This window comes from Cynocephalus volans, chromosome 6 (assembly GCF_027409185.1).
Source record: "Cynocephalus volans isolate mCynVol1 chromosome 6, mCynVol1.pri, whole genome shotgun sequence".
Lineage (NCBI taxonomy): Eukaryota > Metazoa > Chordata > Mammalia > Dermoptera > Cynocephalidae > Cynocephalus > Cynocephalus volans.
In genome coordinates this window covers 149,654,039-149,677,658 of record NC_084465.1, presented here as the reverse complement: position 1 = coordinate 149,677,658, position 23,620 = coordinate 149,654,039, and the positions used below count along the sequence as shown (strand labels likewise).

The 23,620-nt window shown below is 33.5% G+C and overlaps 1 protein-coding gene across 3 annotated transcripts in view; it reads left to right on the top strand.

Annotated features, from left to right (window-relative positions):
- EPC1 (enhancer of polycomb homolog 1) overlaps positions 1-23,620 on the top strand; it is a 91,364-nt gene that overhangs the window by 54,729 nt on the left and 13,015 nt on the right. For all 3 annotated transcript variants that reach the window (XM_063100066.1, XM_063100063.1, XM_063100064.1), the window contains exons 2-8: positions 6,247-6,406; positions 17,699-17,844; positions 18,361-18,567; positions 19,314-19,462; positions 20,602-20,761; positions 23,229-23,405; positions 23,494-23,583. In XM_063100066.1, coding sequence (XP_062956136.1) covers positions 6,307-6,406; positions 17,699-17,844; positions 18,361-18,567; positions 19,314-19,462; positions 20,602-20,761; positions 23,229-23,405; positions 23,494-23,583 — 1,029 coding nt within the window. In that variant the 5' untranslated portion in view covers positions 6,247-6,306. The remainder of the gene's footprint in view (positions 1-6,246; positions 6,407-17,698; positions 17,845-18,360; positions 18,568-19,313; positions 19,463-20,601; positions 20,762-23,228; positions 23,406-23,493; positions 23,584-23,620) is intronic.

Below are 23,620 nucleotides of genomic sequence, written 5' to 3'. Positions count from 1 at the left end.
TGGAAATTTCCCATGGTGGGGTGGGGGCATGGGGAGTGGTGGTATCAGCAGAGATATCCATCCATGTGAGCACAGGCATAGAGCAGATGTTTATAACACATTTGCAAAACCTACGCCTTCAGATAGTTTAACTGCAGGTAGCTGATACTACTCTTATTTAATAAAAAACTGATATTTTCTGACTTCTCAAATATTAGTGATAGCCCTGTTTAGAGCCAGTTAACCCTTTTGTCCTAACAACCCATGCACTTAACAGAGACTATAGAAAGACACCTGAAAAGGCAATATTTTTCATGGGATAACCAAAAATAGCAAAAAGTAAAGTAAAAGAAAAAAACATTTCTTGCCAGAGAGAAGAGAGGGAAAGATGGGTAATAAAAACTATATATTATGCAAATAATAAAAATATATAACAGGGTGATTTGTTGGTCTTGAGTTAAGGTGATGAAGCTTAGATTCACACTTGAGTCTCTGTTTATAAAGCCCATGCCCTTTAGGAGACATGAAAGTGTGCTTTCTGAGACATGAAAGTGTGCCTTTCCAAAGATAATTGTCCAGTCTTTTCTGATCCTCTTTTTATTCATATTGCTATGTATAGAAAACATACTATCCATAATTACTGCAGTGCAAAAGCCTTGTTAAGCTATTTGCTTAGTCATAAATTATGATTCATCTGATTCCATTTTTGTAAGATTGCATATTAAATAAAGATTTTTTAAAACTATTTAATTTTATTTACTTTGTTCCCTATAAGATCATGCTGATTTGAGAGTTTATGTCCCTGTTATTTTATGAAAAATGTTTTGGAGATTAACTCTAAAATTGAACCTGAGCCTAATTATTGTAAATATTTTATTATGTAAAACTTAACTCACCCAAGGTGTCATAAACTAGTAAATGGTCTTCAAACATAGCTGTTCTCTCTTCTTAAAACAGTCTTGCACCTGAACTACTGTTCCTGCTTCTATTGGCCTCAATGTTACTTTCTCCACTAGTGAAAATGATACTGTCCCTGAAATCCATTTGCTATTTATATTTCCCATAACACATTGTACGTTTACTTCATAAGACTTATTATACTTTACCATTTATTTTTAGGACTATTTTATTAGTCTTCCTTACTAGAGTGTAAACTCTACAGTGTCATGTAGAGCATGTCTATTTTATTTACCATTGTGTACCCAGTGCCAGGCACATGGTTGGCACTCGGTAAATACAGACTAAGTTAATTAATGAACAAACTTAAGCACCGATATTCTGCTCCATATCTTTAGGGTTTTTTGGGTTTTTTTTTTTTTTCCTATACTAGCATTTCCCAAAACATGTATTCCTGTGAACTATTAATGGATAATTTCTGAAAAAATGATTTTGTGGTTATAGGTTTGAGATGGCTGTAGCCTTCCTCATGAAGAACTACAATTTACATTAACGTGTTAAAAGGTCTCAGAAGTCCTAAAGTAAAAGAAAATCTAAGTTTAACTATTGAACTTTTTATTAGACTGCCTATTGATAATTTGAAATTAGTATTCTAGTGAACATAGTTTGGGAACACTAGTCTATTCAATGCTGCAAATAGATTTTTTTAAAAATTGCATTGAAGGGCCAACCCGAGGCTCACTTGGGAGAGTGTGGTGCTGATAGCACCAAGGCCATGGGTTCGGATCTCTATATAGGGATGACCCATTGGCTCACTTGGGAGAGTGTAGTGCTGACAACACCAAGTCAAGGGTTAAGATCCCCTTACCAGTCATGTTTAAAAAAAACAACAACAAACAATAATTGCATTGATAAGTACTGTCTTCAAGGAACATTTGAACTTAAATTATATAATTGTAATTTAGAGTTGTGTAATCTTAGGTATTTAGTCAAGGTGTTCAATAAATAATTTATTGAATTCAGAACTCATTGTATTCTAATTGATTTCATTTTTTACTTCTCTTCACCATTCTACATATTCTTCCTACTCAAAAAAAATCCCATTTTCATTTATAACTTAATGTTATTTTATGGAAATAGATGTATATAGCTTTGGGTTTTAAATTTTTTTCATTACCTGAAAGCTGTAGTACAGTGAATGTTTCACTCTTGAATGACTTAAATGGGAAAGGTTTTACTGAATCAAATAAATTATGTCTTTTAGAAATTACCATTGTTTTTAAAATCATTTAGTGAAATTACTGAAATTTTCTTTCTCTCAAAAAGTATTGCCAAGTACATTTTAGAAAATATGAGAAATAAAGAAAAGTATGAAAAAGTTTCAGGGCTGGCTTTTTAGCTCAGTTGGTTAGAACGTGGGTGCTGATGACACTGAGGTCCAGAGTTTGAGCCCTTGTACCAGCCAACTGCCAAAAAAAAAAACAGAGAGTTTCAAAATTGTACCACCAAAAAATGATCTGTTAACTTTTTGATGTATATATTTTGAAATTTTATATGTGTGCGTGTGTGTATGCATGGGTGCGTGCATGTGTGTGTACATACACATATACATACATACATATTCATTTAAGCACCATGCTTTGTACCCAGCACTGTTTTAGGGTGGTGATACAGCTGGTCAAAAGAGAAAAATCCCTGCTTTCATTATGCTTAAATGATTGGGGGTGGGGAATAGGTGGATGACAACAGTAAACAAATCAGCTATCTGGCATATCTTTTTCTTGAAAAAAGTATTTAAACATATTCTGAACATACATTTGTCACTCGCCTACCTCACTCACCATGCTCCAGCCACAATGGCCTTCTCTGTTTGTTCTCCTTCCTATCTCATACTCATCATTCATACTTGGGGTGGGAGTAAGTATGAATAGTATTAGGTAATAGTTATCCCAGTTATCCCAGTGATTAGTTTTTTTTTTTTTTTAAGACTTAGTAGAAACTAACCATGTTTGCTGTATATTATATACATGTCAGGCCCTTAGTACACTATTATTCTTTATCCAACTTGTTAATTACAAAAATTTTCAAGTTTATAGAAAAGTTGAAAGAATAGTACAGTGAACATCTACATACCTTCAGCACAGATTCTACAATTGTTAATATTTTACAGTATTCTTATTCTATAAATCCTGTTTTTTTATTGCACTATTTGAAAATATGTTGCACACTTCACTCCTAAATGCCATATATAAAGGGGAGATTATTTTTTTGAGTGTTCAAGATGTGATGAAATTGTGTGAAATGTTTTGTACAATAAATAACCACAAATATTTTTTAAAGCAGTGAGTATTCACTATAATATTGATAAATAAAAATTTGACTTTACAGTTATGAAAAATGGATATAAACATAAATAAGGAAAGTTCTTTCTACAGAACAGTTTATACAGAATATAAATGGTAACTGAGCATATGGAAAACTCTTCGGCTTTGCTAATAATAAAAGGTATACATTGGATACCATGTATTGGATACTTAGCATTTTAACCACAGTCCCATATGGTAGGTATATATTGTACATTTACACATAATAAAACTTTCTGGGTAAGAGCTGTTAATTTGTCCCAAGTCCCAAAGTCACAGAGCCTAGTTAAACTGTGTACACAATCTTCAAATCCAGGGCACTCTTGATTGTAAAGTCTATATTCTTAGCAATACCATATTTCTTATAAAAATCAAAACACCTTATTGGTCCTGTTTCACACCTAAAAATTAATTTTATTGTGGTTCATCTAGAAAAATGAGATATCAAAGAGAAACCTGATAAGAAAGAATCTGGGCGGGGAGGTTGCCTTAGATAAAATGTAGTATGAGGCTGCATTGTTTAAAACACATTAAATATTGGCATGGGGGGAGAGTTGAGTAGAGCAGAGAAAAAAATACTTGGAAATACTTCCAGTTTTAAGGGGAATTAATTGTATGATAAAGGGATATTTTAATGATGAAGGAGAATAGATGGTTTTATCCATGACATTAGGACAGGTGGCTTACTATTTGGGGGAAAAGGTAGATCCCTGTCTCTACAGGTATAAAAGTAAACAATTAAAAAGTAGTTTAAAAACCTGACAGAGGTGAATCTTCATCATAATCTTGAGGTGGAAGGCTACTGTAATATGTGAGGTATTCATTTTTTGTCTAATAATCTCAGACGTTGGCATATTCTGTTCTCACCTACCACTGCCTCTCATTTGGACCAGGTGGCAGATATCAACTATTGTAATAAAGTCAACAAATTCTTGAATGCTGTGTTCCAAAGGCATTGCCAAGAGTAAGACAGGACAGATTTGCAAGAGGGTCCAAAGGATAAACCATACCTCTTACATGTTCACCTACATACAGAAATGGCAGATTAAGGGTTTTTGAGCTGGCAAGAAAATGCAAACTAAGAATAATGTGCCTTGCTTGCCCCCTCCCTCCTTGAGTTTAGCGTGTGCTTGGGGTAGGTCAAAGAAATTTTCTCTTGACATTTGAAGGTATCTGAGAGTAGAAGAGTATACATATTACTGACTTCCTGTCTGGGGCTCACAAAAGTTCCCTGTGTTAGTGGCATTCATGACCAGTAGATATGACAACAAACTACCAAAGTATGAGAAGATAGAATTAATCATTAGTCACATTATTCCTTTCCCCTCCCCACCTCTGCCCTTCACATACACATACTTAGTTTCTACCAGCTGCCAGGAGCCATTAGGCAGCCTGAGAGTTTAGAATCAAAAGTCAAAATGACTTATTTAAAAAAATGTATTTACACATCCTAGTTGCAACTATACAGTTTATATCTGTTAATAAGCAGGACAGAACCATAAGGGATTAATATAACTTTCCTCAATAGAAAAAAAACAAAATCAAAGTCAAAAAACTGCAGAAAAACATTTGTGAAATTTATTACCTGGGACTAATTTCCTTAATATTAAAAAGAAAATAACCAAGTATTTCAATATCAATGAGAAAAAGAAAAGCAGCACTTTTAAAAATGAGCAAAGAAGAGCAACATTTGAGGGAAGAAAAACTTAACCCTCATTTGTAAAGAATCAACCTAAATTAACAAGATGGGTAAAGATTTTTAAATTCAAGAGGAACGTTGAGAAGTAGTTACTCTAGAGGATAATAAGAATATGTGTTATTTTAACCTCATATATACCCTTTGAGCACTTCCATTTTTATTTGTCCTACAGATGCTTTCACAAGTCTACACAGATATCTTGTACAGAATAATATAAGGGTGGTTTTTTTTTATCCATGTAGTGAAATACAGTGCAGCTATTGCAAAGAATGTAGTAGAAGTATCAGTATGGAAAGATCTCCAGGATACGTCAAATGGACCAAGCTCTGTATATTGCATAGTAGGATCATATATACACACATATATAAAATACATAGTTATATAATATATATCCTACTATAATATATATAGTAGGATCCCATATATATTTAAATATATATAATATATATATAGTAATTTAAATTTAGCAAAGTGTATATACCAAAATTCAGTGTTAATAGTGCTGGGTGAGGACAGTGGTATCAGAAACTGGTAAAACATTCCCAGACGGTGACTAAACCAAAGTCTATTTGTAGCATCTGTTATATGCCAGGCCTTTATACTAAACATTTTCTTCACATTTATCGTAAGTCTTCAACTATATGAAGGAGATTCTATTTTTCTCTTAACTGGAGGAAACGGATTTAGAAGACTGAAGTTTCTTGCCAGGAGTCACAAATTGTTTCTGTGTTGGAGTTCTAATTCAGACCGCCTGAGTCTAGAGCACGTGCTTTTGGTCCCTCTATTTACTCTACTACTGTTCAGAAAGGCCCCTGGAAATTCATAAGAAAGTTTCTTACTCAAGACAAAAGATCTCTACCCTTTGAAAAGATTATATATATATTAGGTGACTTGAAAGTAACTTTTTAATTTACAAAGCACTATGTGAATAGATTGAATCAATAAAAGATTTTTTATCCATAGCCTGCTTTCTTCATATAAGTTCAAATGTTTTTAACTCTCTTTGAATCTCATGCATAGATTGCAAGTTTTAACAATTTTAGTCAACTTTTTATTTTAGGAATTTCTCAGTTTTGGTATAGTACCTTTTCTTAAATCGAGGAAATATTCAGGGTTTCTAACAAAACCTCATTTCTACTTAAAATGTTTCTTACCACTAGTTGTATTACTAACAGCATGCTTTCAAGATCCACCACTAAAATTCCTCTATTTTAAAAACAAATGAGCAAAAGACTTTTTGTAAGACTATGTGTTCTGTTTGCTACTTTTTAAGAATACGTAAACTTACCCATTTTCCCCCTTTTTTAGGAACATCATCTTCAGCGGGCTATTTCAGCACAGCAGGTGTATGGCGAGAAGAGGGATAATATGGTTATACCAGTCCCAGAGGCAGAAAGTAATATTGCTTATTATGAGTCTATATATCCTGGGGAATTTAAGATGCCAAAGCAGCTCATTCACATACAGCGTAAGTAATTATTCTTTTAATGATTGTATTTTCTGTACCTTCTTATGTAACTTCACAGATTTATCTGTTCAAGGCCATTTTCGTTACCTATTTCATTGACCAGCATCAGCTTGAGCATTTTTAGAGTCCATTCATTAATTAGCATCAGCTTGAGAGTTATTTGAGCCCATTTTCAAATTTTAAAATGGCGTTTGACATAGGCTACCTAACAGAAAAAGATAGCATTTATCCTAGATTTTTAGTTTCATCATAGCATGCGATCATATGCTGTTTTAAACAAGTAGAATAAAGAATATGCCTCAGTTATGGAAATAGTTCTCTTCCTGTTCAGAATTAGTAATATTAATAGTCTTAAAGAAGTTATTGATACAAATCAGGGGCCAGCAAACTTTTTCTATTAAAAAAAGGGGGGGAGTCAGATAGTAAATATTTTAGATCTGTGGATCATTCAGTCTCTGTCACAGCTCTGCTCCTGTAGTGCAAAAGCAGCTATAGAAAATACATAAATGAATGTACATGGCTGTGTTACAATAAAACTTTATTGATAAAAACAAATGGCAGGCCAGAATTGGCCCATGGGCCACAGTTTGCCAACCCCTGATCTGTGTTTCTACTAGTAGAGTAATGCTAATTTTTTTTAATTTAGTGATCTAATTGGGAACTTGTTCCACTTGATAGTGACAGGCTCCTCATGAGATACAATCCTTTGGTAGCTATCCCATTTGGTGATGAAAGCTGAGAGCTTGTAGATTTAAGATAATATATTTCATTTGCCTAATTCCCAAGTAGTTAACAACTTAAAAACAAATAGTTGCAAGATTACTAAGGTAAAATTTCTGTAGCTTTCATTGTTGTCTTGTTGACATTTATGATCACGAGATTTTTCTAGGGGCCTGTCTAAACATATTTTGTTTTAATTGTTCATTATAAGCACATAGAGGAACCAGTTTTAACTAGTTTTATGACTCATTTAATTTTTCCTCCATATGATTCAGTTTTTTCTGTCTTGGATTCTAAACGTTTATTTTACTATTTCTTAAGTTTGAAAAAGTAGACCTAGTATCCAGATTGGCTCTTATCATTAGTATTTTGGCATTGATATTTTTAACTTGTGGTGTTTTTTCATCTTTAACTCTAACTTCTATCTAACATTGATTGCCTTTAGAATAATTATTTCTACAATTTAATAAGGGTTACTTTGAAGTGAACCAAATCAGTGGCATGTGTTTATTTGTGCACTCATGTTTAATTATATTTAAAATACAGACATTCTAAACAAACTTGATAGATGTTATAACCTAAAAAGCTGTTCTCTGGAAAATCATGTCAATGTGGATCTGAAAGTTATAGATCTGATCCTCCCTACATATGTTAACTAGAGCCACGTTCTGTTTCATTGCCACAGACTTTATTGTCTTACACAAATGCAAGATTAAGATAAAATTACATTAATCAGTTTATATTATGATTACTATCAGGAAAAAATTTGCATGTCTTACAAGTGGCCTACTCAAAATCCACAAAACACATTTTACTGGTAACTAGTAAATTAAATGTGGTCAGAGAAGTTCAAAGGCACCGTATTGAAAAAGGAATTGATTCTGCGGGCACTGTAATGAAATAGTAGTAGAAAAACAGTAGCAGAGTTGCAGGTTATTTGGAAGGAAAAATTCTTAATCAGTATAAATTTGAGATGTCTTTGGAAATGTGTACATTGGAATATTAGTAAAGTACAGCTAAATTTGTGTTAGTTGCCACAGATTCATAGGAAGTTGCAAAGAAATGTACAGAGAAATCTCCTGCACACTTACTCTAGTGCCTTCCAATGTTAACCTCATGCACAACTATAGTACATTATCAAAACCAAGAAATTGACATTGGTACAATCTGTAGAGTTTATTCAGATTTCACCAGTTATGCGCGCGCGTGTGTGTGTGTGTGTGTGTGTGTGTGTGTGTGTGTGTGTCATTCTGTTCAGTTTTATCACGTGTGTAGCTTTGTATAACCACCAACACAGTCAAGATACTGAATGGTACCATCACCAGAAGACTCCCTCTTGTTACTCCTTTATAGCCATACCCGTTTACCTCCCCTCATCCCTAGAAGATAAATGGGGATGGCTGTAAAGGAGTAACCACTAATCTGTTCTCCATCTGTATAATTACGTTAGTTCACAAATGTTACATAAATGGAATCATGCAGTATGTATCCTTTTGAGATTGTATTTTTTTTCATGCAACATAGTATCTTTGAGGTTCATTCAGTTGCATGCATAAATAGTTCATTCCTTCTTATTGCTGAGTAGTATATCATGATATGTATGTACCACAATTTGTTTAACCTTTTATCCATTGAAGGACATTTGAGTACTTTCCAGTTTTTGACTATTACAAATAGAGCTTCTGTGAACATTCTTGTACAAGTTTTTGTGTGAACATATGTTTTTATTTCTCTGGGATAAATACCAATGAACGTAGTTGCCAGGTCATCCATTTTTAGTTTGGACAGAAACTGCCACACTATTTCCTAAAGTATATATACCATTTTACATTGTCACTGGCTGTGTATGTGTGATCCAGTTTCTTCGTATCCTTTCCTACATGTGAGGTTATCGCTATTTTTTATTTTAGCTATTCTCATAGGTATGAAGTAATATCTCATTGTATGTTTAATTTTCATTTGCCTAAATGGCTAATATGAAACACCTTTTCATGTTTTTATTTGCCGTCTATATATCCTCTTTGGTGAAATGACTGTGCATGTCTTTTGCATGTTTCTAACAGATTGTTTGTTTTAATGTTGAGTTTCAAGTGTTTTTCAAAAAATATGTATTCTAGACACCAGGTCTTTGTCAGATACGGGATTTGGAAATATTATCTCCCATTCTGTAATTTGCCTTTTCATCTTTTTAAGTCTTTCACAGAGGAAAAGGTTTTAATTTGATGAGATTTAATTTATTGATTTTCCCTTTATGGATCATGCTTTTGGTGCCAAGTCTAAGAGCTCTTGGCCTTTGTCCTAAACCCCAAAGGTTTTCTCCTATGTTCTACACTCTGTTCTAGATGTTTTATAGTACATTTTACGTTTAAGTCTGTGATCCATTCTGAGTAAATTTTTTGGCAAAGCATGAGATTTAGGTCAAGATTTATCTTTTGCCTCTGGATGTCCAATTGCTCCAGTACCATTTATGGAAAAAGCTTTCCCTCCTCCATTGAATTGCTTTTACTCATTGGTCAAAAATTAATTGGGCATGTTTTTGTGGATCTATTTCTAGATTCTCAGTTCTCTTCCATTTGTCTCTGTGTTTATTCCAAGACAGTGCCACTGTCTTGATTGTTGTTACAGCTATACAGTAATGTTTAACAAGGGGAGTGATTCCTCTTACTTTTATTTTTATTTTGCAAAACTATTCTGGATGTTTTAGGGTCTCCCTTTCCATATAATTTTTTTTTTATCGGAGCTGTCTTTGCTGTCTGTATAAATTTCTAAATAGACTTGCCTATGTATGTCTACAAAGGAACTTGTCGAAATTTTGATAGGAATTGCCTTAAATCTATAGATAATTTATGAAGAATTGTCATCTTTATTATGCTAGTCTTCCAGGCCATTAATAAGGTTTGATGCTCCAAGTATTTAGGTCTTCTTTGGTTTCTTTCATTGATACTTTATAATTTTCATCATACAGATCCAGTACATGTTTTGTTAGATTTCTGCCTGATATCATAATTTCATTTTGGGGGGAGCAATTGAAAATGGTATTATTGCATTTTTGATTTTGGTTTCCACTTGTTCATTGTCATTATCTAAAAATGTGATTGAATTGTGTTGATCTTATTTATTCTGGCCTTACTGAAATTACTTATTAGTCCTAGGAGGTATTTGTAGATTCTTTGGGATTTTCTATGTAGATAATCATGTTGTAGTCTGCAAATAAAGTTTTATTTTTTTTCTTTTCCAATCTCTATGCTTTTAATTTCTTTTTCTTGCCTTATAGTGGCTAGAACTTCAGAACTTAATATATGAATGGTGAGAGCTAGTATCCTTGCCTCCTTCTTAATCTTAGAGGAGAAGAATTCATTCTTTCACCATTAATTATTGTTAGCTGTAGGTTTTTTATGGTTGCTTTTTATGAGATTTAGGAAGTTCTCCTCTACGCCTACTGTCCTGAGTTTCAGTCGTGAATGGGTGTTGAATTTTGTCAAGTACTTTTTCTGCAACAATTGATATCACACAATATTTCTCCTTTAGTCTGTAAATATGGTGGGTTAAGTGATTGATTTTCAAGTATTGAGCCAGCCTTGCTTAACTAGAATATATCCACTTGACTATGGCATATTATTTTGTTCATACATTGTTGGGTGGGATTTTTGCTAAAATTTTATAGAGGATTTTTACATCTAAGTTCATGAGAAATGTTCTTTTTTTATGCTTTGCCTTATATGATTTGGGTATCAGAGTAATACTGGTATTAAAAAATGAGTTGAGAAGTATTACTACTGTCTTCTGTTTTCTGGAAGATATTGTGTGAAATTGATGTTAATGTACAATAATAAACGAAGAAAAACTAATTACAGAATAAATTTCTGCAAGGGTGAAATTGAATCTTGACTGCTAGGTAGTTTAGTAAGATGCATGTAAATGATACATTGCCTTGAATTCTTTAGAAACTATAAATACACACACATATGAAGGTACTTCAAAAAGTTTGTGGAAAAATAGAATTAAAAGATAATGCACATCCTTCCATTAACTGAAGTACTCTCAACTCGTGTATGTGTGTGTGTGTGTGTGTGTGTGTGTGTGTGTGTGTATGAATGAACTGGTTTATTTCAGTTCCCCTAATTTCTAATTTGTAAAGCTCCTAAACTAATGTTATGCAAACTTTTCCTTGGATTTTTTAAGTTGATAATTAGCATTCTCTAAAAAGGCCATGATCGGATATGTTTGGGAATTATTGCATATTAAATTCCCCTTCTCACCCCCAAAGTCATAATGCATATTACTACCATGATTATAGGTTCTGGGATTCTTGTGGTATTAAATTTATTTAACTTATTTTAACCCAGCGTTTGCCAAGTGTATTTATTAAATGTTATCTGTTAACATTTCATCAAACATCAGTTTGGAAATTTCAGTTCTAACTATTGTCTTCAACTGGCTTAGCAAAGAGGTCATAGTTTTCTCCCTTTTATCCTAGTCAGAGCTTTTCAAGAAGAAACCCATTTAAAAACATTATCCCCTTTAGTTCCAGACTGTAGGTGCTTTCTCAGCTATTTCACTGAGTGCTACTCAACATCTTTGGATCCAAAGGGCCTTAATGTTTCTGTTTTGATTAGTAATCTGTAAGGCTTCTAGATTATACAGTTAGGAGTTTTCCTTTCTAGGATAAAACAGTTCTGCCAAGAATAGACAGTAACAGTTCTCTCTCCCTCTTTCCTTTGCACCTGGGTCTCAAGGCCCTCCTGTTAATATTCAAAGGAAACCTTTTTAAAAAGGGCAGTCACGATATATTTTTATATGCATATGTGTGTGTGGGAGTATATATAAATATATGTATTTCTATTTCTGTCCTCTGAAAGGGCCAAGAAGCAAAAATATTCACTAGCAATAAACACACTTAGCACCTATTCTCTAATCCATTCCCCACCAAATGGAACCAAGAAGCTTTGAACAAAATGGTTGGCCCTGGCACATATTGTTATGCCAGATATTAAGCACTCAAAAAAATGATGGGGGCATGTCACAAAGACACGGGGATTTCTACTGGCTAATTCTGGGACAGTTTGAGCAACAAAATAAGTACAATAATAAATTATAAACCATTGAAAAAGTAGGAATCCATGAATCCATACTGATAATAAATAGATAAATGAGGGAGAAGATTATCTCATGCTTACGGTCGAATGCCAAGAACTGAATGACACAATGTGGAAAGAATGCTAGACTTGGAAGATCATTTTTGCAATTATCATGATCAATATTGGATCATGAACAAGAATCTTCATTGTATGCTTAATATAAGAGGAAATTTTGATGAGGAGCAGGACATTTGGATGGTTTTAAGCTCTCCCCACAAACTGCTTGTTAGTTACAAGGGAGGAGAAAAATATTAGTTATACAGTGGAGTAATTGGGCATCATCTTGACTGGCAATCAAAATTATCATCACTTATGAGGATCAGATGAACTCTGCGCCTTCAGATGTGATACTCTGAGAAGGACTTTAAAAAGTGTGTAGTATGCAGCATTCTAATTAAGAATGCATAATCTAATCACAATGAGGGAAAAAAATCAGACACACAAAGTGAGGAATGTGCTAGTAATAATAATAATGATAATGATAATAGAGGCCTGGAAAAGGGACCTATTCTTCAAAAATATCAGTGTCTTAAAAGACAAAGATGGTAGAAATAGTCCAGATTAAAGGACACTAAAGAGACAACAGCTAAAATAATACCTAAGCCTAGACTTATCCTGTATTGGAGGGGGAAGATGTTATAAACTGTTGGATCAGGTGACAAAATTGGAATATAGGCAAGAGATTAAGTCATTGTAGGAATGTAAATTGATGCAGTTTATGACTGGTTATGAAAAGAATCTGTCTCTTTGGAAATACACATTGAAGTATTTAGCACTTAAGAGCCATTATGAATGTAATTTACTCTCCGATGGCTTAGACAATGAAAGAATAGTGTGTGAATGTGTAACAAGAGCATGCACAAGCATGAGCACGCATGCAAATGATAAACAGAGTAAAATTTTAACAGTAGGTGAATTTGGGTAAAAGGTATGTAGGTGTTCCTTATACTGTTTTTATTTACAATTTTTATAAGTTTAGGCTTACAAATAAAGAAGTTTTTTTTAAATGGATATTTTTTTAAAAAAAGAAGTAATATCTACTTTTTTTTATTACCTCTAGAACAGATATCCCGTCTTTATGCACTGGTTCTGAAAGATAACATTTTCTCTTTTCCTTTGCCTGCCTCTGCATCTCCCCTACAACATATAATTTTCTGATATTACTTTCTGACAGATAAAATCTATAGGATTGTATTAGTCGGGGTTCTCCAGAGAGACAGAATCAATAGGATATGCTATAATTATATGAGAGGGATTTATTAGGGGAATTAGCTCACGTGACTATGAAGAAAAGTCCCACTATAGGCTGTCTATAAACTGGATGTCGGTAGCGTGGCTCAGTCCAAGTCCAAAGGCCTCAAAACCAGTGAAAAGGTGATGGTGTCCTTGGTGTAAGTCCTGGAACCCAAAAGCTGAAGAGTCTCGAGCTCTGATGTCCATGGACAGGAGAGAAGAGTGTATCACAGCTCCAGCGGATCAAGAGAGAAAGCTTCACCTCTTTCCTCTGTCTTTTGTTCTCTCCGGACCCCCAGCAGACTGGATAATTCCCACCCACATTGAGGGTGGGTCTTTCCCACCCAGGCCACTCAGACTTTCATACTATAATCTCTGCTGGAAACACCCTCAAGGACACACCTAAAAAGATAGCTTTACCAGGTTTCTCAGCATTCTTTCATCTAACCAAGTTGACATCTAGAATTAACCTTCACAAGGATCAACCACAGAATTTTATATACAAAGGATTTCATCTCTGGGATTTCAAATCTTTCAAATCTGGGATTCCCAATTTATTGTCCCTAAATACATTCTAGAAGTGACTCCAAGCTCTAGCTTTTAAACATAAAGAGGTTGAAGAATTTCATGATTTCTTTGTCATCTTATATCTAAAGCAAGGATGTCCAAATACATACCACCCCATAGTAAATATCACTTTTACAACAGTTTTTTTCTGCTGCTCAGGAGCTTTTTGAGTAGATACTATGAATCACGTAGAGTTACCTTGTGTTGAAACTGGTCTGAGAAGTTCCTCCTCAACCTTGGATGATGCTTTCCTTTCAATCAGGGATAACAATCTGTTCCTGAGTCAGATTTTGTGCTGTTTCTTAGACCCAAATAGCCTTTTACTGTTTGCTTCCTGTATTTTTGAAATGCTGTTTAGAGTTACGGACATACCCCCACCCATGCACATTTAGTTTGAGCTTTAAACAGCACTTGTTACGTAGACATTTATATACAGTTCATCTCTATTACTAGACTCTTAAGTACTGTAGTTTGTACCACTTAGTATTTCATTTAAAAATAATCAATTATGTATACTATTGTGCTCTTTTCACTTAGACTTATTTTATATCACTTCTTCCTATATCTGTATTACATATAATACTGTATTTTGTTTGACTGTACATATATCTGGGTTTATTCCTGTCAGAATATTTTAAAAGGAGTCAGCTTCTACAGTGTGGCTCCTATTATTTAACAATTATTGGCTAGCTATGTCTCTTTTTTAATTGACAGAATTTAATTAGAAGAGGCAACTCATTTGCCTGTTTTTCTTCAGACCCTGTTTTCTACTGGGAACACATCAAAATCTGAAGATACTTCCCTTTCTAGGACCATGATAAATATGTCACGTCTTTATCAGCTCAGGTTGAGCTGTCAGTTGGAAGCCACAAGTTCAGATGAAGCTAAATTATTTATCAAGGTCATTTGCTGCGATTTTTTTTTGGGGGGGGTGGGTCAAATGAAATCTTAAAGTAGACTTTTACATGTTAGCTTTTCTCTAGGGTTTTAATATTCTATATGTGAACAAGATTTGGTTCTCTTCATGTTTAAGCTTTTAGGTGTACTTACATTGACTAAAAGAAAAGCTCAGATCCTTGCTAACTTCAGTGGGAAAGACACTGAGCTCCCTGATTCATATGATAGTAATCTTTCCAGTCTTGATTCAATTCTGATGACTTGGGTATGACTGGTCATTGATGATACTATATTGTATATCAGAAGTATGTCAAATGTATTTTGATGCAAAAGTGAGATGATACTAGGTAAGCTTGTTTAGTTTTTGTGAATAATTAAGCTTTGTGACTTGACATGTGATTTCACCGAAAGAAAAATAAATATTATAGTGGAGGATGTCAAAGTGTAATGTATAAATGAGATCCTAGAAGTATATAAAATATAACATTGGTCCTTATCAGTTTGGCTTTCTGGATTATCTGAACCAGTGCTGTTTAATAGCACTTTCTATGATGATGGAAATGTTCTGTAATCTGTGCTATCTGGTACAGCACTAGCCACTAGCTACATGGAGCTATTTAGCACTTGAAACGTGGTTGGGGAACTGAATTTTAAACTTTAGTTAATTTAAATTTAATTTACCACTCATAGCTAGTGGCTACCATATTATCCATTGTGCCTCTGGCCTGCCATTTGTGGTTACCATATTAGACAACACAGATCTGGATTATTTTGGTTAGGGACAAAAAAAATCAAGTATTTTTAATCTAACGGAGTTATTATCCATTTCAAGATCTCCAAAAGTCTGTTTTCATAGCAAAAACAAACAAAATAAGATAGAAAATCATTAGAGGGCTTATGGCTGCAAGTAACATGGATGTAGAGATGTGAACAATCTAGAGATTTTTATAGAGTCTGAATATTCACTTATTTTAACTAGGAATGTTATATCAAAATGGAAAATAAAACAGTGAAATAATACATTCAATTCTACAAGTATTTATTGGATTTCTCTAGGACAGATACTACGCTAAGCTTGAAGCCAAGGATGGCAGGTAACCAAATAGTCCCATCTTATACCTATCACAGACTTCAGCCAATGGATAACTGGGTTTTTTCAGAGTTTTTTTCCCACTTGAGTAAACTTAACATTAGAATACTTTTCAGTTGGGCCAAGCCCGTGGCGCACTCGGGAGAGTGCGGCGCTGGGAGCGCAGACGCTCCCCCCGCGGGTTCGGATCCTATATAGGAATGGCCGGTGCACTCACTGGCTGAGTGCCGGTCATGAAAAAGACAAAAATAAAATGGAAAATGTGGCAATTATAAAAAAAAATTTAAAAAAAAAAAATACTTTTCAGAGTACTGAAGTAGAGGTGGCATAAAAAATAAAACATGTTACTCTCTCTTCACTTAGAGGTACAGAGATAATTAAGAAGATATATGCCTCCCCTCAAGGAGATCAATCACATTCTGATAGGGAAAACATGCTTAACAAGTAGATTGTAAAGTATGTGCAAAAAATAGTAAAATAGTACAAAAGAAGGAGAGTGATCTAGAGCACAATTTTTAAACCGTGGTGCAGCAAGCTTTTAAGGATCATGTTTGAATTGCCTGTGATTTATGCAAAATGTCATATGTTTACACAGTCCATTTTTCTGGGGAGAGTCTTCATAGCTTCTAAAGATAAAAATGGTTAGGAACCACTTATTGAGTGGGGGGACAGTAAAGAAAGGATTCTAGAGGAGTGATGTCAGGCCCAGTGTTTAAGAGATTAAATAGGCATTTGCCTAGTTGGTGGGCAAGAAGAACATAACTAATGGAATGGCCTGAAGTCATGAAATAGCATGCTGTGTGAAATATATGAAATTTGATATTATTAGATCATAAACTACTGATGACACTGGAGAGACTAGGTTGAAAAAGGCCTCATACCATTCTAAGGATTTGGACTCTAAGGTTAGTAGCAGGGCAAGATTTTAGTATAAAGCTATTTAATATTTTTGCTTTTCATATTAGTATCAACCTACCTTAATTTTGATAAAAGAATGACATTTGATAATAGAATATAGAGCAGTGGTTCTTGCCAATATATCTAAGAAATAAACCTCACATTTTCATCACTATGACAGTGATTCTCACGCAGAAACAAACCTTGGCAAGAATCCATCATTAATTGATAGCTGTTATTGTTCTTGGTAGTGGCTCTTAGCGCTTCAGTTTGAAGTACCTACCAATCCCTTAGCTTTTGGTAAAGCAGTTAATCTATAAAATAGGACTTAAATATTCTAGAAAAGTCTTATCCTTTTATGTGATATCAAACTATATGAAATTGCTGGTAGGTAATTATTTTTGAGCTACAAAAGTGCTATTTTCACATGGCTCAACCCAATACATTTAATGATCTCTTTATGTTCGTAATAATGGGCTTCTGATAAGAAACTTTTAGGAAGTGGGTGGAGGATGTCACATTTGTTGCCTTTTATTACTTACATCTGTATTCATAACAAAGATAATCTTCTTTGTTTAAGTGTGGAAAACATATCTATCTGTAAGCTTAGATTGTTTGTGACTCTGAAAACAAAATCCAAAAAATCTATTTCTTTAGAAAATCTAGATCTTGTTTTTATTCAGACATCTGTGAGAGATTTTTGTTGGTGAATTCACACAGTAAATGATTGCTTATGGTTCCTTCTGTCAGCTTTTAGTTTGGATGCTGAACAGCCTGATTATGATTTGGATTCTGAAGATGAAGTATTTGTGAATAAACTGAAAAAGAAAATGGACATCTGCCCATTGCAATTTGAGGAGATGATTGACCGTCTAGAAAAAGGCAGTGGTCAGCAGGTAAAACTTCATTTGTATATAAGAAGTGTGTATGTACATATTCTATATTAAGTTCTATCTGTGTTATATGAAATGGTCTGATATTGCAGGGGAAGGGACAGTAAGCCAGCAGGCTTTGGAGTTAAAAAGCATGAATTGAAATCTCATCTCTGCCTATTAGTAATCTGTGTAATCTTGAGCAGCATGTTTAAGTTTCGCTGTGCCTCGGTTTCCCCATCTGTAAAATAGAGACAATAAACATCATAGGATTATTGTGAAAATTAAATAAAATAATGTGTATAAAATACCTAGCTCAATGACTGACTGATATGAACTTTTGAAGTTCATAGTAAAATGGAATTAAAAGATAATATGAATTCTTCCATGAACGTTTTGGAGACCTCTTGTATAAGATCCACATAAGTTTAATATTTAACACTGTTGTGATTTTTATTATTGTCATTTAAATTTAGAGGTAAATACTTTTGAACCTTATATATGTATGATGTGAAAATGACATAATGGTTTTACATTTAGCCAGTCAGTCTGCAGGAAGCCAAACTGCTACTAAAAGAAGATGATGAATTAATTAGAGAAGTTTATGAGTACTGGATTAAAAAGAGAAAAAACTGTCGAGGGCCATCTCTTATCCCATCAGTAAAACAAGAGAAGCGAGATGGTTCCAGCACAAATGATCCTTATGTGGCTTTTAGAAGACGTACTGAAAAAATGCAGACTCGAAAAGTAAGTGAATTGGGGGATTTTTTTCTTTTTTCTTTTCTTGTGGTTCTAATTTATGTATAAATCATGTTGTAGAAAATATTCACTACAGTTAGATTAACACATAAAAGAAAACATTCCATATCTACTTAAATAATTTTGTAGAACAGCTGGAAAAGCAAATTTCATCAAATTTAGACAGCTTATAGTGGAAGAAATAAGTATGGTGAGATATTAACTAACCCAAAGTTTCACAACAGGTAGCTTCTAGCCAGTTCGTTGAAGTGGGATCTCAGCCACACAAGGATCATTGGACAAGATATCTGTTGAGCTGGACTAGAGCTGTCCAGTTGTCTTAATAATGAATACTGCATATTGTTTTAATTGGTTCAGGCTGTATCACAGGCATGGGTTTTTTTCTTGGAAGTATTTGTTATATAAGAAAAATTATGTATAATCACGAATACCTTAATATCTTAATGCTGTTTTAATTTGTGTTTAAATATGACTTTCTATACAATTATAATGAAAAAAATTTAAAACATGGTGATCTTAAGATGTATTATGAACCTGTTAGTAGTATATTTTAACATTAGTCAATTTAAAAATCATGTACAGAATTGATTTCCTGGTGACTCGTGCTCCCTGTTAGTGTCTTTAAATTCTAATTAAACCCTTCAAATATATATATTCTTATGAATCAACTGTGCTCACGACGTCACTAGTTAGAAATGCTTATTAATATTAAAAAAGCAACTTCATATTTGCAGAATCGCAAAAATGATGAAGCCTCTTACGAAAAAATGCTTAAGCTGCGTCGAGATTTAAGTCGGGCTGTTACTATTCTAGAGATGATAAAAAGAAGAGAAAAGAGTAAAAGGGAGCTATTGCACTTAACACTGGAAATTATGGAAAAGAGGTAAAGTATATTTTAATCGCTTTAGGAAGTATGGTACCATTAACATTTTGTATATTGAGTTAATTTATTTCCTAGGCAATTAATTATGTATAATTTCAGAAATATCTTCTTTTAGTAATAATTAGAGACTGTTTAAGTGTGTGGTGTCACATTGTAGTTTGTATGATTTTACATGTGTTCCTTTATATTCTTTAAAAGTGACTTAGTTCACTAAAGTTAAAATATACTAGGTATTTCCATTTCAAAATCTTTCTAATATATGTATTTTTTTAAATACTGGACTTAAAAGAATGAGGGGGAAAGGCTCATAAATCTTAACAGTCAAATAATTTTTTGGCAAAGGACAAAATGAAAACTTCAAGCCCTTTACTGCTCTGTTTCTCAGTCCCTGTCCTTAAAGAAAACCATTGTTAAATTTTCCTTTAAGAAAAGTTAGTTTTATAGCACAGGCAATTCTAATACGCAGAAAGTTCCTCAGATCCATTTTAAGCATTAACTTCAACTTCTCCACCAAATCTTTCACCAAAATTGCTGAGTTAAAATTCCAGCCTTTGATTTTTTCCCACAGTCATTTATTTATGTACCAAGATAAAGTTGTAAGCCAAAAAAGTAGAAGGAAGAAACAAAAGGAATTATGTAATCTTTGATTTTAATAGACATTCAGCAAATAGTTCAGATTTAACTATAATCTTACCTTAAGTCTAACAGATGTTTATAATTATATCCCAGTCAGTTATTAATGGTTCTACGGATAAGTGTTTACAAAACTGACTTTTTTAAACTTTCTTTTTTCCCCCAGCTTTATTTAGGTATAATTGACAAATAAAAATTGTGTGTTTCTGTATGTTGATCAAAAGATACAAACTTGCAGTTGTAAAATGAATAAGTTCTGGAGACCTAATATACAGCATGGTTAATTACAATGCATTGTATACTTGAAATTTGCTGACAGTAGATCTTAAGTAATTTCACCACACACACACACACACACACACACACACACAGAGTAATTATGTGAGATGATAAATATGTTAATTAGCTTGATTGTGGTAATAATTTTGCACTATCTACCTATATCAAAACATTATGTTGAATTTCTTGAATATGTACAATTTTAAACTTTCTTTTTATAATTTCAGGTATAATTTGGGTGACTATAATGGAGAGATCATGTCTGAGGTTATGGCACAGAGACAGCCAATGAAACCTACTTATGCCATCCCCATCATCCCTATTACTAATAGCAGTCAATGTAAACATCAGGAAGCAATGGATGTGAAGGAGTTTAAAGTTAATAAGGTGATTCAAGTTTTTATAATAATTGTATCTGATAATAGGGTGGTATTTTATTATGAGAATGAGATTAAAAAAGAAAAATACATATAAACCCTACCATGCTGTAAAACTTTAATGATTATGGCATATTATGAAGAAAAGCAGAAATTTATAATTAAAATTTTTTTTCATTTTTGTTATTTCCTTGTGTTATACAAGGAAGATTTTGTTACTAAATCTGATAATAGGAATATGCTACTAGTTGTAGAATTATGATGTGTTGAAATAATTCAAACAAAATATGGAGTTTGAGGGAGAAGGACATGGAATCCTTCCTGGTGTGATGAGTTTATCTTATCTTTGTGGACATACATGTGTGTAAATGGAAGGAAGAATATGAGGGAATTCAGGTCTCTCTTTTTAATAGTTTGTTCTACAGATAATGGTTAAGAAATGGAAATATTTGACAATTTAGCCAAATACTATCACAATATGTAAAGAATAAAATTGGTGATGGGAAATAAAATTAGTGAAGAGAAATTGAGGGAAATAAAGGAAGGTGGTACCATCTTGAAAAATGTGCATCTGAGGAGAAAAAGTATTTTGTGTATTTTTTGTATGAAATTTATAATGAAACTTAAAACCCACCATACCAGTTCAATTTGGGGAGTAGGTGAGTCTGCCATCAATTTTGTTATCTCTCCCTTGTTGTTTAATACTGTGTTTCTGCTATTTTTTAATTGTGGTGACACAGACATTCAAACCTGAATGTACAACTTGCCATATCAGTTAGAGTAAATCATTTCCCCAGCCTGGACTTCGTTTTCTGTCATTTAGAGGAATGCCAGGGACCACTGTGAGGAAACATGGACATTTTGATTTAAAGAAAGTGTTGGGGAGGGTGGACAGGAGAATAAAGAGTTATTCTCTTTGATAATCTAGAAAGGGTTATACTCCAAAATAATGTTTCCTTTGTTCATATAAATATATCATCCATAGACACATTTAAATTTTGTATTTATCTAAATTTTACGTTCTGCATTTATAATTTATTAGTTCTAAATGTGCCTTTAAGATTTAATAGGGTTTTTCCCTGTGTGAACCCTACATGACTTTGTAGACTACTTCAGTGTTATCCTTCAGCTTTTATATTTCAAGATTAAGCTCTTTCAATTGTCCTATTCTATGTGCCAGAAATGTAGGCCCTGACACTTGAAAGTGCTTTTCTTTAATGAGAATCAGTAATGGGGCTGTTTCTGTTATCTTGATAATTTTTTATTGTAGTTTAAGTAATTGGATCCCAAACTTTATTGAATAAGCTCAAGCTTTTGAATTGCACGTGTAAGAAAAATAGTAGGTAATAATGCAGTCTTAAAAGCACAGTTCTAGCTGATTATTGATACTAAGTTTTAAATGATGTTTGGTGTTGCCGTAACCAGCTTTTGATTCAAGACTGTCCTGTCGATGCAACAGTAGAAATTGTGGACATATACCTATTAGTTTAATAGGTAACGTTTCCCAGAAAAATCACAGTGCCATAACCTATAACATAAATACTTTGCATATTTACATAAGCAAGATACTTGCTGTGGTCTTTTTCTTCTCAGTAAATTTAATTTTTGCTCCTGATCTTTCTTACCTATTGCCTCCACATCAAATTCATACTTCTAATCTTTGCCATCATCTGCCATATATATTTTTAACATGTGCTATGTTCCTCTTGCTTCTGCATTTTATTCTTGTGCTTCGCATTTAATGATTTCATATTTTTATTCTCTAAAACTGCTCGAAGTTCATCAGTCCAGAAAGCCTTCATTGGCCAGCTAGCAAATCCTTACTATTTTATTTTTATAACTTTCATAACTTTATTTTCCACTATGTTAATTGCTTTCTGTGTATGTAAAATCTTTTTTTTTTTTTTTTTTTTTTTTGTCGTCATTTCGTGACCGGCACTCAGCCAGTGAGTGCACCGGTCAGTTCTATGTAGGATCCGAACCCGCGGCGGGAGCGTCGCCGCGCTCCCAGTGCAGCACTCTACCAAGTGCGCCACGGGCTCGGCCCTAAAATCATTTTCATTATTTTTTCTGTATTGATTTGCTATTTCTTGAGAGTAAGTATTTCATATCATTTTTCCTTTTATCTTCTCCTAGAATTTGTATTTAAAATATTGAAGTGGAGGAGCCAGCAGTAAATACTAATTGCAGTTATAGGAATTCAGAAGCTTGAGAACCTCTGTTCTCTCCTTTTAGTTTAATGGAAACAGAATAGTTTATAGGATTACGTTTAGTTTGTAGAACAAATTCATGCTTTCACAGAGGCTAACTTCTCTAAGTCTTTATAATATAATATGGCCAAATATAAGAGTTTTGTATCTCTTATGATTATTAATGCCTTGATTATAGCAATAAACTTTTTTTTTAAATTTCTCAAAAAACTGCAGTTTTGTTGAACATGATTTCTAGTCTATAATTAATTCATGGCTTTGTTGCAGCAAGATAAAGCTGATCTTATCCGACCGAAACGGAAATATGAAAAGAAGCCCAAAGTCTTACCATCGTCTGCTGCTGCTACTCCTCAACAGACGAGTCCTGCTGCACTGCCAGTCTTTAATGCTAAAGATTTAAATCAGTATGACTTTCCCAGCTCAGACGAAGAACCTCTCTCCCAGGTAAATATAAGAATATATATTTACCTGAATATAGAGGAGGAATGTAGGAAGTCACATGTTTGACCTACTTCATTTATTTTATGTAAAGGTTTTGTCTGGCTCTTCAGAAGCTGAGGAAGAGAATGACCCCGATGGTCCTTTTGCTTTCCGTAGGAAAGCAGGCTGTCAGTACTATGCTGTAAGTTTCAGACTTTCTTTGTAAATAACAAACTGTT